This window comes from Drosophila guanche, unplaced genomic scaffold (assembly GCF_900245975.1).
Source record: "Drosophila guanche unplaced genomic scaffold, DGUA_6, whole genome shotgun sequence".
Taxonomy (NCBI): domain Eukaryota; kingdom Metazoa; phylum Arthropoda; class Insecta; order Diptera; family Drosophilidae; genus Drosophila; species Drosophila guanche.
The window spans coordinates 821,556-836,151 of NW_022995752.1; the positions used below are offsets into that span (position 1 = coordinate 821,556).

At 43.0% G+C, this 14,596-nt stretch overlaps 3 protein-coding genes and 1 long non-coding RNA gene across 8 annotated transcripts; 2 read left to right on the forward strand and 2 right to left on the reverse strand.

The window, feature by feature from the left end:
* The first annotated feature begins 1,985 nt into the window (after positions 1 to 1,985).
* On the forward strand, positions 1,986 to 4,501 carry LOC117587969. The gene is made up of 2 exons (XM_034278978.1): positions 1,986 to 4,275; positions 4,418 to 4,501. Exons 1-2 carry the CDS (start codon positions 2,056 to 2,058, stop codon positions 4,499 to 4,501), a joined length of 2,304 nt encoding a protein of 767 aa, XP_034134869.1. The 5' UTR covers positions 1,986 to 2,055.
* Positions 4,502 to 4,618: 117 nt separating this feature from the next.
* LOC117588196 lies at positions 4,619 to 5,161 on the forward strand. The gene is made up of 3 exons (XR_004574105.1): positions 4,619 to 4,691; positions 4,757 to 4,924; positions 4,981 to 5,161. It is a non-coding gene; the product is annotated as an uncharacterized LOC117588196 (long non-coding RNA).
* A 10-nt stretch (positions 5,162 to 5,171) lies between these two features.
* On the reverse strand, positions 5,172 to 9,031 carry LOC117588195 (translocation protein SEC62). Of its 2 annotated transcripts, none has more exons than XM_034279325.1 (4): positions 8,893 to 9,031; positions 7,029 to 7,820; positions 6,646 to 6,968; positions 5,172 to 5,992 (listed from the first exon to the last, which is right to left on the reverse strand). In XM_034279325.1, exons 1-4 carry the CDS (start codon positions 8,926 to 8,928, stop codon positions 5,899 to 5,901), a joined length of 1,245 nt encoding a protein of 414 aa, XP_034135216.1. In that variant the 5' UTR covers positions 8,929 to 9,031; the 3' UTR covers positions 5,172 to 5,898. The 2 variants fall into 2 exon arrangements, with proteins under 2 accessions (XP_034135216.1, XP_034135215.1); XM_034279324.1 differs by lacking the exon at positions 8,893 to 9,031 and adding an exon at positions 7,990 to 8,201.
* Positions 9,032 to 9,987: 956 nt separating this feature from the next.
* Positions 9,988 to 14,341, reverse strand: LOC117588194 (putative oxidoreductase GLYR1 homolog). Of its 4 annotated transcripts, none has more exons than XM_034279321.1 (10): positions 14,097 to 14,341; positions 13,599 to 13,635; positions 13,073 to 13,155; positions 12,117 to 13,008; positions 11,944 to 12,054; positions 11,600 to 11,870; positions 11,419 to 11,505; positions 11,270 to 11,359; positions 11,027 to 11,208; positions 9,988 to 10,743 (listed from the first exon to the last, which is right to left on the reverse strand). In XM_034279321.1, the coding sequence occupies exons 1-10, from the start codon at positions 14,174 to 14,176 to the stop codon at positions 10,513 to 10,515; spliced, it is 2,064 nt and encodes a 687-aa protein (XP_034135212.1). In that variant the 5' UTR covers positions 14,177 to 14,341; the 3' UTR covers positions 9,988 to 10,512. The 4 variants fall into 4 exon arrangements, with proteins under 4 accessions (XP_034135212.1, XP_034135211.1, XP_034135214.1 ...); XM_034279320.1 differs by having other exon boundaries at positions 11,419 to 11,508; XM_034279323.1 differs by having other exon boundaries at positions 10,604 to 11,208; positions 14,097 to 14,339.
* Positions 14,342 to 14,596: the final 255 nt, after the last annotated feature.

Consider the following 14,596-nt stretch of genomic DNA (forward strand, 5'->3'; position numbering starts at 1 on the left):
CTTCTGTGGCATTTTAGCTACATTTTGCACAAGATAAATGCAATACTTGATTTAAATAATGTTGAAATGTTTATGAAATATCTAAAGCACTTGTTGCGCTGCACTTTGAACGCGTGCCAAAAATCGAAGTTTCTATAACTGCGCAGCCGACTTAGTACTCTCTCATTCCATTCTCCCACTCTTTCGCTCATTCCATGATTTTGCTTGTGTGAAAGGTGAATTTACTTACGAGGTGGCGTTGTTCGCTGTGGCGAGGATGATTAACCACAGATATTGGTAGCCGACTAGATATTGGTAGATTGGCCTCTCCTAATGAAGACGTAACCTTGTAAGTAAATCCACCTTGATTTTAGTGTTAAACAACGTTTTGTTCTCTCTTGCTTGCCCACAATAGATTTGTTTATTTCTATATCATTAATGTTGCTAGGCTTCTAAGATATGTATGTAAATAATAGTAAAATTAAAAAAACAAGCAGAGAAAAGAAAAGCGCAGTAGATGGAACGAAGAGAGAATGGCAAAATGGCAAAGGAAAATGCCGCAAAAGAAATCACGCCAAAAGTAGCGCAATAAAAATGCATTAAAATGGCTTCACCAGGAAGTAAATAATTTTGTTGCTCCCTCGTGTAGGACCCGTCGTCGGGGCAGTAGTCGAATTCGTTGTCCCCAACTGTATTTCAATACAATCTATTGTGAACAATTAGGCGCCGATTCGAATGTATTCCGGGTTCGGGGGGCTGCAGACGTCTGGGAATAATATTTTTATGGCCAATGGCGCACATAAATCCCGTACAGCTGGCTTGTAATTCAAAATGGACAGAGGAACGTGCAATACATACTTAGTTCGGATAACGACTGCTCTATAATTTATAGTTTCGCTTGATTTGAGTACATAAATTCCCTGCCAAACGCCTTAACTGTGCAACGCCTTTGGATGCGCTGATCAATGAGCCGAAGATGGAGAACATTTCGTGAGGCGCCTGGGCCAATGCGCTTTTAATGTGTTTTTTGACTTTGCCAACGAACGGGGAAATGGGGAAAGTCAGGCGGAAACAAAGTGAGAGTCGAGAGATTAGGCCAATCAATCAAATGTCATCTAGTTAATTAATCCTGATGCTGCCGAAGGTGAGGAGAATGTGGGCTCTGTTTTTAGTCTGATTGTGAATATTTATAACACGAAAAATGTAAATAAATTGCATGGATTTCATATTCCGAATATTCAGAATAGAATGAGTTTCTCAATAAATGCATACATGCACAGTCCGAGTACATGTGTGCCTGGCACTCCAAGCACAATCAAAAGCACAACCCCACCAGTAATTGCATATGAAACATGAAATTTCACTTAGATTTTCATGCAACTAATCTGCGTAGTACATTTATATTTAATACGAGTACGATATACTGTGTAGCATTCGAAGGACGCCGCCAGTCCAAGAGTTTGTGCCACAATGAATGGTTGTTCAAGTCGGACAATAGCTTAAAAAATGCAATAATACTCAAGTGCATAGAGTATACGTACTCTAACATTAAAAATGCAATAGAAATTTAATTAAATTCCTAATCCGGTGAGCGTAAAGAACACTTATTTACATCTACATATATTTTGGAAGCCATGCAGGGAAGTTCAATTAAAGCAAAACACAGAGTGGGCCAGGTTCACTTTAAGCACAGCTAAATTGAACAACTGGCTTACAATTTAATTAGGGAATAGCAGTAGGAATACTTCAATGACCAAGAGCCTACTTGATTTTCTTGGCTGTCGCGTAATGGGAAAATCGATCAAGAAATGAGTAAAGCAGATGGAGTGCGCGAGTGAAATACGAACATCAGAATCTGGGAAATTATAGTCACTTTGTTCGTGGGGCTATCGACCTTCTTCAAGCATCATGTCAAGTGCATTTAAATCCTAATTTGCGATATTTTGTTCAGTCTGGTTTCCTCTCGATTCTAGTGCTGTGTAATTTTATAAAGCACCAAAGTAGCACTGACAAACCGGCCTTGTTTAACACTGGAAAATATTAGCAGGCCGTGTCACATAATTTATATGTGTTTTAATGATTCGCTTATATAAGTTGTACTCGCTGTTCCTAAAAACCATGGAAAACGCCAGTACCGACAATTTAGCGTCGGTCCAAGAGTGGTGCTCTTGCGAGAAATTACCCAGAGCTGCGCTGCATATGCCGTTGAACTGGAACCTGCTCTGCGAGGTGTGCGGACTAGAGCGGCGTGCTAAAACCGATCCTAGCTCCAGCGATGAGGAGGAGGCCGCAGATAACGAGCTGCAGAAGATGCTTCTAGAGCGACGACGTGTCGAGGAGGCGCTGCACGGAGCTGTTCGCGTCAAGGTGGCCAAGCGAGTCAAGAAGCCATGCTCAATGCATAACTGCAAGAATTGCTTCAAGTGCGGCGGAGTGCCCAAGCCAAGAGCCAAAGAATGCAAGACTAAAGACAACTCGGACTGCTTGGAAGACTTGCCAAAGCCCATTGAAGTTTTGCCGGAGTGGCGTCGTGGGGTACAGATTCCAGAACGCGATCCGACTCCAACTGCCACGCCATCAACATTGCCTTCATCGGAGAAGTCTGCACAACACGCATTCGAGTCCTTGTGGGAGCCATTGCCTGAAGCCTCTCAATCAGTCCGTGGAAAACATTTGGTCAGCCGTCGCCTCAGCGCACCCATCGACGACCCATCTGGCGGGGCAATCTCCAAGCAAGGCAGACTTTTGCACACTCGCCCCAGACGCCCGCTACCGCCGCTGTCAAAAATTTCGGCCTCCACTCTGGCTGAAAAAGAGGCATCAAATGCCCTAGCAAAAGGTGGCGGACTGAGTCACCATTTGACGGAGTACGGAAACCCTGTCCCTTTTGAGTACTACGAGGGACCATCGGAGGATGCACTGGTCGTAGACAGCGCCCTCTCCATGCTGCAGGAGCCCATGGCACTGAACATGAAACCCGTCCAACGTCTGCCCCTGCCATGTCCGTCCTCCACTGGCTCGGATGAGAGCGTGATCTCTGGCTCACCCAAACCTCTCGACATGGTCAAGCCGCCAGTTGCGCGTCGTTCAAGCCCTCATATGCAAACTGACATCACAAAGGTTACACCCTCAGACAGCTGCAACTCCGGAGCTATCAAAACACCCGACATTCCACGGAAAAAATACAGTTTTTTAGAAATTAAAATCATACAAATGATGAAAGGCCTTCGTATGCGCAGTCCTGGACATGATGAAGTAGAAGCGGCAGAAAACGAGCAACTAGAGTCCTACGATTTTAGTAGAGCATTAACTCCACCTAGCCATGAAGTATTAAATGAACATGTAATTTCCTCAAATAAATATCAGACTGATGAACAGTATTCAAAAGATCTATCAATGAAGACCTTGCATGTACCTGGGCTTAGTGTGCGCGGCAGGCTAACCGGTAGGCAGCGGGCGGGAGTAAAACCAATGAGTAAAACCAGATCTCCGTTACGGGAATACAAGGTGGGATCAGTGTGCGACAAATGCGGTCATCAACGAAAGGCTGGCGTTGCTGGTATGCCACATAAAGATACAAAAGGAAAGAGCGTCAAGGCGATTTCTAGAAAATATTCCAATCAATTATCAAGGAAGATCCGAATGGAGGCCGAGGAGCATACAAAAACTTGCAAACAAGTCTCTAGAATCTCTGAAAATGTTGTTGATAAACAAACGCCTGTCTCTAAGAGTGATAATCTTCATGGATGTTCCAGCACTAATTTGGCTAAACAACAATTGGCGGGTTTTAAGCTCAGCTGCAAAGAGATCAAAGATCTTAAAAATCATTTAACCACTCCAATGAAACCCCATGGGGATGCTTCCAAGAAATATCATAGCTTAAGTGGTTACGAAGAGCCTCTAAGCTCTTCACAGACAGCACCAGATTCTGACAATTCTTTCTGCGAAAGTCTGCCCGCTGAATACTTGCCAAAAGAGTATTGGACAGAAGTTACATTCCGGGAGATCCACACCTTGGGAACCGTTTCACATGTCTGTGGCGAGAAGCCTAAAATGGCTGCTCATAGGTCAAATGTTATGGGAAATCTCCAGAAGAGCACCTTGTCGGATCAAGCTGCTACGAATATGGCGATCTTTGAGTTTCGCATGCCTGACATAGATGCCAACGCGGTAAATAAATGTGGAATGGCCAGCTCTCCGCGTATAATAAATAAACCTGTGAGCTCGAGCCGATCTCCCACACCTGTAGCTCACTCTCCAACACCAAGGCGCATGGGGCCTGGCGACGTTCCTTCTGTAAAATACAATAGACGAAAGATCAGAACACAAAGTGGACCAACATTAATGACAAGCCCAAAGATCCTCAGGCAACAAAAGGAGAGCGCGGTGCTGCCTGATGAGCGACAAATGACTCAATTTTGTTATGGCAATGTTCCAGCAACTGGCGAACATCCAGAGGCGAAACTGGGAAGGCGAATACGAAGAGAACATTCGCTGGAGCGCAGCTTCAATATGCTCGTAAAGTCCAAGTTCGATACTCCAAATGCAAAGTCGGAGGCGGAGCAACAGAGAGAGTATTTGCTGAAGATGAAACTTGAAGAAATGATGACAAAGCCAATACAGCTTCTGTCTCCGGATGAAGAAATATCTGGACAATAGTTTCACGAGACTTTGGCCAGACTTAGCTTCAAGTTGTGCACAGAATTCGAGAGGTAGCTTCAAAGACGTTTAGGAAACTTATTTGTTGACCAAATTTTGTTCGTTTATATTTTCACAGAACACACAGATCCGTAGAAGAATGCCATCAACAGTCAATCCCAAGCACGGGCGCAACCCCACACCAGATATTCGTGTGCGTTATCGCAATCCCGTGGCAGCTTTCATGACTGGACTCGCGAGTTTGGCTTATTGGATGGTGTACTGGTTGGCTTATTTCATTATTTATGTGAGTATGAAGAGGAGGACTTGGTCCGATCAGATAGATTGATCCACTCTTTGCAGCTTTCCGGAACTGTTATACTCTTGGGCCTGGTCTGGCCACGACATGCGTGGCGAGTGCTGAACTCCATGCTGAAGCAGGATCACATGGAACGACATTTCAAAGACGAATTATGAGTTGGGTGTATATATTTTTTAATAAAACGTTCGAGCAAGAACTACAAAATGCTCAAATACTCGTGTCTCTTCACATAAGATCAGAATTGCCTAGCTTTATTTTATTTATAATAATAGTTAATTGCGTGTTACACTACTAATTTCATTCTTTATGTAGATATTAGTTCTGCTTTAATTACATTTAAAGTAAATATTTATGCACATCAACGCGTAATATTATTATTTAATATTATTATCAATTGCAATTGTTTGTTGCACTCAACTAAACAAGGCCTCCTTTTGGGCCTGGTGCTCCTTTTGTATACATTTACATAATGATAAGTCAAAAACAAAAATAATAACTGGCTAAAACAGTAGCGAAAACTTGTGTACTGCAGCCAAAAAGAAAACAAAAACAAAATGCTTGTGTTGAAACTTGAAACTCAACCTTAATCTCACGATCAGAGAGAGAGACCCAGCTAATGCTGTCTAATAAAATTGAGACTATCAAATGAAAACTCACGATCGAAGAACTGGGTCACATCATGGTTAAATTACCAACAAGGTGACGTTTTCCACTAACTTATTCACCACGATCAAAAAGACAAGCGCTAGAAAGGCAAGTAATTTCACCATGGGTCAGATCTGAGGTTTCGCTTTGCTTGGAATATTGGGCACGCACAGAGGGGCGCGCATGAGAGAGTATGGGTGTGTGTTGGTTGCTGTATGTACTTGATGTGTGATTCTTGTTCTATGTCTTATCAATTAGCTAGATGTGGTGTGTGGATCATTAAATCTATATATATTATGATTTAATTCCCATTCTTAGTTGCCAGCAACGTTTTGCACCTCACTCGAACTAATTATTTCGTAATCTTTGCTGGATGTCTCCGAATCCGATTCCGAGTTTTGTGGGGTACTGAAAGGGAGAAAAGATAAAATCAGTAAGTGGTTCAGCAGAGAAGGAAAAGGTCATAATTGACAAGGATAGGTGTGAGAATCTATGTGCGCAAGCTTAAGTTAAAGCAAAAATAATAAAAGCAAAACTTACTCAGTGTGGGGAAAAAGTAAATGTTGAATATGAACACCTCCCAACACCTTGGACACAAACCATGAAGAACCATCTGCGACAGTTCCACCATGGAAACCAATTGGGAGGACAGCGATTAAATTTTGCAAAAATAAACAAATTTCTTTGATCGATAAATAAATATACAAATCCTAAGAACCATTCACCATTACCATTTCCGGCTTCACCTATCCATAATCAATTGTATTTACAAATGCATGCTATAAAAAATTAAAATGAACGCGCTCTGAGCATGTAAACAAAAAAAAGATTAATGCAATTAATGGAAAGATACAATAATATTTATTAAGGAACAAAGGTTATACAATTATGAGCTAAAGTTAATGCATGTAGTTTTTGCGCTTTTTGTTGTTTTTTTTTATGGTGGTTATACATACAAAAACAAAACCAGTTAGCGCCATCACAAATTATCAATCATACATTTTAAATTCGAGCAACACATCAAGATTCCTTGTCAATTAAAAAGCGGACCCCCAGCTTACCCAGCTTTGGACTCCTTGGGCTGACTCTGAGACTCCTCGTCGACATCTACATCATCGTCTTCGTATTCGTCGGCTCCGACTTTGCGACGCTTGCGTACCTCCATGTCGGCATCGTGCTCTTTGATAAGCTCAATTTTCTCCGGCTCTAAGGTGGAGACCTCAGCATCGACATCACCATCACCATCACCATCGGCATCGGCATCGCCATCCGCATCCACAGCTGTGTCCTCGGCGTCACTGTCCTTTTCCTTTTTCTTTGACTTTAATTTTGATTTCTTGTCGGTCTTTGAAGATGCGCTGGCCGCATCGCTGCCATAATTACTCTGTAAAAATATATATTAGGTGTTAGTTTTGTTAAAGTATCTCTAAAGCATCCCACGTACCTCATAAAGGGGCCAGAAGGAGGCGAAGAAGCCCACATCCTCGGTCAAGTTGGGGAAGATCCAGAAATGCAATTTGCCGCCAGTTAAAGCCCAGACAATGGTGAACACAATTAAACGCACCACAGTCAGAGCCAGAATGAAAACAAGGAAGCCTGCCGCAGCGATGGAGAGATAGTAGACGCCCTTGCGCAGCAGCGGCGGCCACAGGGGGAACAGACAGATGCCCACCGCGCCCAGCAGGAGAATGAAGCCGAATATCCAATAGTGCAGTGGTATGGGATCATAAATCCAAACGTATGCCTCAGAGCCGTCTACAAAGATTTGCTCGGGATGCATATCCAGCCGAATCTTGCGCTTCTTTTTCTCTTTCTTCTCTTTCTCGGTGGTCGCTGAGGGGCCGTCGCCATTGCCGCTGTCCGCTTCCAGATCGGTGTCTTTCTTATCGTCCTTTGGTTTCTCCTTTTCCTTAATCTCTCCCTTTTTCTCAGCAGACTTGCCCCGTATCTCGTCCAGCGTAACGGGCACCTTTTTGGCGCGATGGAAAAACTTATGCTCCAGCATAACGTCCATGAATTCCACGGCCTGCTCACGTGTCGTGAAGAGTGGATTGTTGCCTTCGGCGAATTTCGATTTCATCAGAGCATCCAGGGCCTTGCTCGAAGTAAAGTACTCGACAACGTGGCTTAAGAATTTGGTTTTCTTTGTCTTAACATTCTTCTTCAGCCACTTGGCGACATTCTTCTCATCCTTCGATGGCTTGTCCACCTTCTGTTGTCCGGGCTCGGCGTATTCCTGAAAGAATATGATTGTCAGTGCATTTCTTTAGCACACTTTCCCATGCTACGTTCGACGTAGCAAAAGGCAAATATAGGCCACGACACAAATTTAGTTCCCCGTCACGCTCTGGCACTCATTCATATATGTAAATGTTGATAGACCCCCTTGCCCCCTGTTTTAATACCATGTCATCGTCGAAGATCTCCTGCTCCTCCTCCGCATCTTCGTCGAACCGCTCGTCCTCGCTCATTTCCACAGAAACACAGAAACAGATTATTTAACTCGAAAATAAACGCAAACTTATCATGCACCATAACCCGACTCCCAGCTCGAAATATGTTTTTCTTCGCTGTTAGCTGTGACGTGTTGCGATCGCTGTGACGGTCTAGAAAGTATTGAATCTTAGCAACGCTTAGTGTCTGGTCAAACGAGTCTCGATCACAACATCAACACAAGCGTACACACATACATGTGTACATATATATTGTACATGTGCCCATTGAAACTTTCCCCAACAACAACAGCAGCTGATAAGTGGGTGCACCTGACAAGTGTGGGTAATTCAAATAGAGAGCGAGAGACGGAGAGAGCGAGATCAGCTTACAAGGCAAGCTTACAAATATACGGTTAACAGCAGCGTTGCCACCAGATGTATTACAAGCGCACAGCTGTTTATTTGCAATTCAGGAAAGGAGGAAGAAGATTGGCCGAAAGTACAGCAACGGAATTTAACCAAATATATTAAATTCCAATATTCCTTTCCCTGTCGGAGTGCGGGGTGGGGGCAGAGTTAATTATAGCCGGTTGCATGCGGGGGGCACACTCTGGCACGCAGAGGAATTGATGCACACATATGTGTGCCTTCGACAGCATTGAATTTAACCCCTCACCACGCAGAAACGCAGATGAAATGTGCCATATGATCCCACATGTCACATATCACTGACCACGCCATTGTTATAAATTAATGTTTTCCCAGTGTGCAAAATCAAAACAAAAAACAAAATCATTACACCAATTGGATGGTGCGCTAACATACGCACACACACATTTGCCAAGACGAAGATTGGTCTTGAGAATCACTTACATCTTTGCGACGACGAGTACGTTTCTTCTCCGACATGCTGGCTCAAATTTTACAAATTACAACTTTTAGATCAATTTTAATAAATTTTTTGACACTAATTCTGCCACACGCACGACTAGTGTGACCGTTGACTTATCGATAAGATATACCGACAGACCCTAGTAAATATACCCTTTTCTTTTTTAAATATACTGTAAATATACCGTAAGTCTAAAATCATATTCCTCGACTTTGATCTTCTGTTTACTACTGCCAGCTATCTAGGAATCTCACCTTTAAAAATGTAGTTTAAATCGAATCATCATTCAAATTTCCATAAGAGCATGGTTAATTTGCATGACTTATCTTTATTGGATTGACTGCAAAGCAAGGTTAAAGCGAAATAGTCAACACACACGCACGATTATTGCTATAAAATGTACCGTCTAAGCCGTAGAAATTTAACGAAATATACTAACACTTCAGGGAACTAGCTCAAAAGGTTCACCTTAACCCACGCAACCCACATCATTTAAACAGCCTTGACAGTGAGTCCAAATGGGACAATTTGATTGACATTGATAGCCCTTCCCAAAACTAAATAACGAATACATTCGGCTTTGGATCACAACCGTAGGCCATTGTGGGTGGTCTTATTTTATGACAAAACTAACAATTCTATTTTTATGTTTAACTCGAACATGAGAGATAAGGGTGTACGAATAGTATGTGTGCTTACTGTAGACATATACATACATATGCACGTACATACAGCTGTAGATCTATTTCGAATGCTGCAGTTAAGCCTTACTTGAACCACCAAGATTAGTGATTTGCTTATCACTGTTATGCCATCCACTTACGTTTCCAGTTAACTCGAGGTGCAGGTCATTATTGAAACATGAAAACAAGAAACTAACCTGTAGCGAACCTTTTGCGGGTGATTAAAACATTTGCATTTTCTTACATCGATTACTATTAAAATTATGTTTTTTATTAATCTTTGTTGTACAACAAAATACAGACTAAATAATAAGTAAAATATATTTATATTCTTATTATTATTAATATTGACCACGCCAATGCCTGGCGCTCAAAGTTTACTGTTTCTGTATGTTAGGTTTCGGTTTTTATTTATTATTATTATAGAGGAGACAACTAACTACTAAACTGTCCTTGGCCCACGCCCATGCGCGGTATTTATTACTCGTTTTGCTTACTATTTATTCTATGACAAAAAAGTTAAAATGTGTGTGTTGCTTGTGCCGGGTGAACCAAAGAGTTATGTTTTACACAAAAAATAAAAGGTTAAAAATGATTGTATAAATGCATAAATAAGTGGTTAAAAACGAAGGGGCTATCTCCTTCAGCAGGGAGGGAGGGAGTCCGTGGTTCGGTACGGTATACTACAGTCAAACATTTGTGTGTTTTCAAGTATTTTTTTGTACAGTTTATTCGCATGTTGTGATTTTCTATACATTTAAAATTATGTATGCATTACTTTATTTTTATTTGTGGGGGAAGCAACATTCACATACATAACATTCAAATACAGTAGCCCTAAAATACAAATTGCTTCATTTTCCTTGGGCTTCCAATTCATTCAATGCTGAGGGGCAACGTCGCATAACCAGCACGCGGTTAAAAAAACCAAGCAAAAAGATAACACAAAAACCCACAAAATTTGAATATAATGCACAATTTTTGAATGTGGCTGATAGATCTGTCAAAATGTAAGTTGCCAAAGGTATTCCTCTTGACCACTTTGCCTCTAGCTAACCACTCTCGCCTTCGGGCAGCTCTAGGCTCTGGACTCTGTATCTTGATCGGCTTGCAATATTTCTTGAGACGTTGATCTGCATAGCAGTAACGCTGGTTTTGTATGTGGGTGGGGATAGGGGGGAAACATAAATGGTCAGGATAACGTCTCAAATGACAATATCAATAGAAAATGCACCAATTATGCATTGATATTGCACGTATCGAACGCCTTTGTCAGTATAGTTTGTAAGGAGTCTGTGGGTGTGGGTGAGCGTGGTTTTAGTGTAAATGTCTACGTGCTGTAAGTTCTGTTCGGTGTACGGGTTTAAACTAAATGATAAGGTATAGTTTAAATTGTAGCTGTGTTAACTAAATGTTAAAATCTGGATCTTACGAATACGGCGCTCGAATCGTGTTCACTGTAGCCCAAGCGCTTGGTATGCTTGAACACCTCATTCGTAATGCTCGTGACAGGCATCGATTGATCCAGATTCTCTGCCATATTCAGTACTAGACGCAAATCACGTTGCATGTGACTTAAAGGCTGCTGCGGATTGAAGTCACCCTTGGCCATTTCTGCAAGAACAACAAGAACACAATAACAATAGTGTCTATAAACATAATATGATTTACGTACCCTTGCCCTTAGCCAGCAGCAGAGGGGATTTCATTGAAGTCAAGTCGAAAATGTCTATGATATCGTTTAGCGAAATGGAAAAACGATCAGCTGCAAAAGGATATGGATATTAAGTGTCCCATTCGGAAGTTTTATTAATATTTGCATACCCAGCGCTAACGCTTCAGCAAGTCCTACCAGGCTCACAGCCTGTATGGTCTGCAAAATCAGGTTCACTTTACAGGCATTACCGACATCTGCTAGAGAACAATGGGGGACAAATTTAATATAACGCTTGCGTTCACATACGCAGTTGGTGGGACCGATAAGACGGTGGGATTCTTTACTTACTACCCAAAAAGAAGGTGTTCTTCGCTATGGTCTTGAAGCAGGAGTGGCACTCTTCAAATACCGTGCGATCGCCACCGGCCAGTATGATGAGCATACCCTCGGCTGCCTCCTGACGCGAGCCATGGATTTGTGCCTCCAGGTAACGCCCATTGCATTGCTTGATGCCCTCTCCAATATCCAGGGAAGTGTCTGGGTCCACGGTGGACATTTCCACGTACGCCTTATTGCGTAGATCCTTCAGCTGCAGCACGCCGCAGTTGCCAAAAACTAGCTAAAATCGTGGCAAAAAGGAGTCAAGTATTTGTTTAGTCCTATAGCATTTCTTATAAACATTTCTAACTCACATCCTTGGCGCCTTTGGGGTCCGAAACACAGCAGAAGATTATGTCAGCCGCCTCCACCACATCCATGGGAGTGTCTTTAACTTCGGCACCGGCTTCGACAAATGGCTGGCACTGTACACAAAATAATTGTTTTAAAAATTCAAGAGTTTTAGCAGCACAGTTCTAGCACGTACCTTGTCGATAGTGCGGTTCCAGACCACAACCTTGTGCCCTGTGTATATCAAATCCTTAACTATAGTCGAACCCATCATGCCCAGCCCAAGGAAGCCAAAGGTCAAGTCCGACGGCACAATGTCACGATCGGCCAATGTGTTGGATCGCGAGTTCATGTCGATGGCCTGTGTCTCAGGCCGCGTAACCACTGGACGATCCAGCAAGGCAATCGCATTGGGTGCACGCTTCGCAGCTAACGATGCCAACAGAGCATCTACTTCAACGCGACGGCGGGCGGTAGGTGATGACGAACTTGCTCCTTCAAAGTTGCCAGCGGCAGCGCCTCCCGACACGACACGCTTGCCCCGTTTAGCAGTCGGTGCTCCACTAGCATTTGCCCCAGTGGGCGTCTGATGTGCAGAGATGCGCCGTTTCTGTGCGGATTTTGTGGTGGAAGCTTTTGCCGCCTTGGTCGCGGACACCGCGGCAGACACCGACTTTGCCTTTGGTGTCCGTTTACCCGGCGATTTTGTTGTCGCTGGCGTCGCAACAGTAACGGTAGGTGAGGCTGTAGAATCTGCATTATTTTCCCCGGCTTCTACGGCTTCGGAACCTTCCACATCCGGGCTGCCGACAACATGGACGACGACACCATTATTGCCATCGGCATCCGTGTCCATGGGATTCTCATCACTATCGACGGCATCTCGTATCTTATCAAAATCAGCCTCCGTGGCATGATTGGGCACACCACAACTCTCGTTTATCTGATCGTCAACCTCGGCCGGATCGTCAATGTATTTGTCAATGTCTGCCATGGCCTGCCGAAAGGCAGCAGGCTTGCTAACTTTGGCCAGTTCATCCTTCCAGGGTCCCTCAAACGGTTTGATATTGTTCTCTTCGATCCATGCACTAAGGGTATGAGAGTATTCCCACATTAGCTTAGCTTACTTGATATTTTTTCATCGCTACTTACAAATTTCTTGAGCCAAAAAAGAACACACACTTGGTATTCGCACGTCGCTGCTGGCTGAGCAGGTCCAGAGGCGGCTCTACAATCTAAAGAAAATTTGTTTATTATTAACCCGAATCATGGACTCACTTCTGCGGGCGCGCTCTAAGATGTCTAAATTCATCTTTTTACGAGCGTCACTCGCAAAAGATACCACGTCGCGCGTCGTCTGCTCCTTGCATATGTACACATGTACAAGATACATTTGCTCGCTGTGAGTGCTTTGGGCTGTACATAATTAAAGCTAGTAGGCGTCCGCGTTTTGATAGCAACCAGTGCGCTCTGGTCCTCACGAAACAATTTTTTAAGTCACTAACAAAGCGGGTGCAAGTGCGTTGTGACGTCGGCAGCGGGAGCAACAGCAACGCAACAGCAGCGGCAGAGAGGCGGCGTGCTGCATAAAAAAGTACAGTCGAAAACAAACACAGCGGCAGTGGCAGAGGCAGAGGCAGTGACGACGACAGCGACGCAGCGTAAACATTCCGCTTACCATGCCTGGCCACGGTGTGAAGCCCTTCATTTTGGCCCTGCAAAAAATATTAATATATTAGAAATACACATTTATTTATGGTAGAATCACGCAAATTTCTATTGGGCTTATTTTCATTCAGCTACAACCACAAAAAGAGCGCGCGAAAAAGCGCCAACGCAGCGACGTCGACGTCGCTCTCGCAGCAGAGACCATCGCGGTAGCATAAATTACATAGTTACATACTACATATATATTGTTTATACGACTGCCGTGACTTCAAGGGTAATCAGAACCCAAATTGTTGAACTTGCGTGGCTTTGTCGAACGCTAATTGCCTTTTTTAAGCACACTTCACTTTATTTGGAGCGCTAACCGAGCGGCCATTGAGGTTATGTGATTGCTGTTGCTTTTAGTCCACACGAAAATATAGGTTTTTTTCATTACATGCACATTTTGTTTATTGTTAACAACACACAAATTTATGTTCTGAGCACTAAGGATTGGCACTCAGCTTACCATATCAAATCCTTGGGTTTGTAAATAAATTTTTCCGTCGCATCGCCGCCCGATAGCGACATTTTTTTGTTCTTTGACATTATGGTGTCTAGGCGAATATTAAACTTGGTTATTTTGCTGCTTTTAATTGCCGACACACAAATTAAATATTTTGTTTGCTGTAGCACAAATAAAGTAGACTATTTTCTTAATTTTTCTTCGTCCCTCTCCACTATTTTTTTTTCTTCAGCTTTGAAAATACAACTCTGTGAAGCGGAAAAAGAAGAACAGTGTGACCGCGGATTTATCGATAAAATATACCGCGACACCCTCAGCAATATACCGAAAATAACCATAGAAAAGAGAGCCTTTCTTGAAATTCAACACGATCTGAGAGCGCGAAAAATTTAAGAAAAATCTTGCGTATGGAAGTTTTGCTACCCTGCGTTGATGAGCTGTCCATTGTATTATTTATAGAAATTTCTACGAATATTGAATTCCCCACCATTCCTTTATTACGT

What these genes read in the sequence shown, in the direction of transcription:
- LOC117587969 (XM_034278978.1), top strand. Translation starts at nt 2,056, where the DNA reads ATGATTCGCTTATATAAGTTGTACTCGCTGTTCCTAAAAACCATGGAA. An exon ending in GGCCTGGCGACGTTCCTTCT is followed by an intron (nt 4,276 to 4,417) that starts GTAAAATACAAT and finishes GCAATGTTCCAG; the next exon opens with CAACTGGCGAACATCCAGAG.
- LOC117588195 (XM_034279324.1), bottom strand. Translation starts at nt 8,055, where the DNA reads ATGAGCGAGGACGAGCGGTTCGACGAAGATGCGGAGGAGGAGCAGGAG. An exon ending in CCTTCTGGCCCCTTTATGAG is followed by an intron (nt 6,969 to 7,028) that starts GTACGTGGGATG and finishes ATATTTTTACAG; the next exon opens with AGTAATTATGGCAGCGATGC. An exon ending in CCCAAGGAGTCCAAAGCTGG is followed by an intron (nt 5,993 to 6,645) that starts GTAAGCTGGGGG and finishes TCTCCCTTTCAG; the next exon opens with TACCCCACAAAACTCGGAAT.
- LOC117588194 (XM_034279320.1), bottom strand. Translation starts at nt 14,176, where the DNA reads ATGTCAAAGAACAAAAAAATGTCGCTATCGGGCGGCGATGCGACGGAA. An exon ending in ACCCCAAAGGCGCCAAGGAT is followed by an intron (nt 11,871 to 11,943) that starts GTGAGTTAGAAA and finishes CCACGATTTTAG; the next exon opens with CTAGTTTTTGGCAACTGCGG. An exon ending in GAACACCTTCTTTTTGGGTA is followed by an intron (nt 11,509 to 11,599) that starts GTAAGTAAAGAA and finishes ATTGTTCTCTAG; the next exon opens with CAGATGTCGGTAATGCCTGT.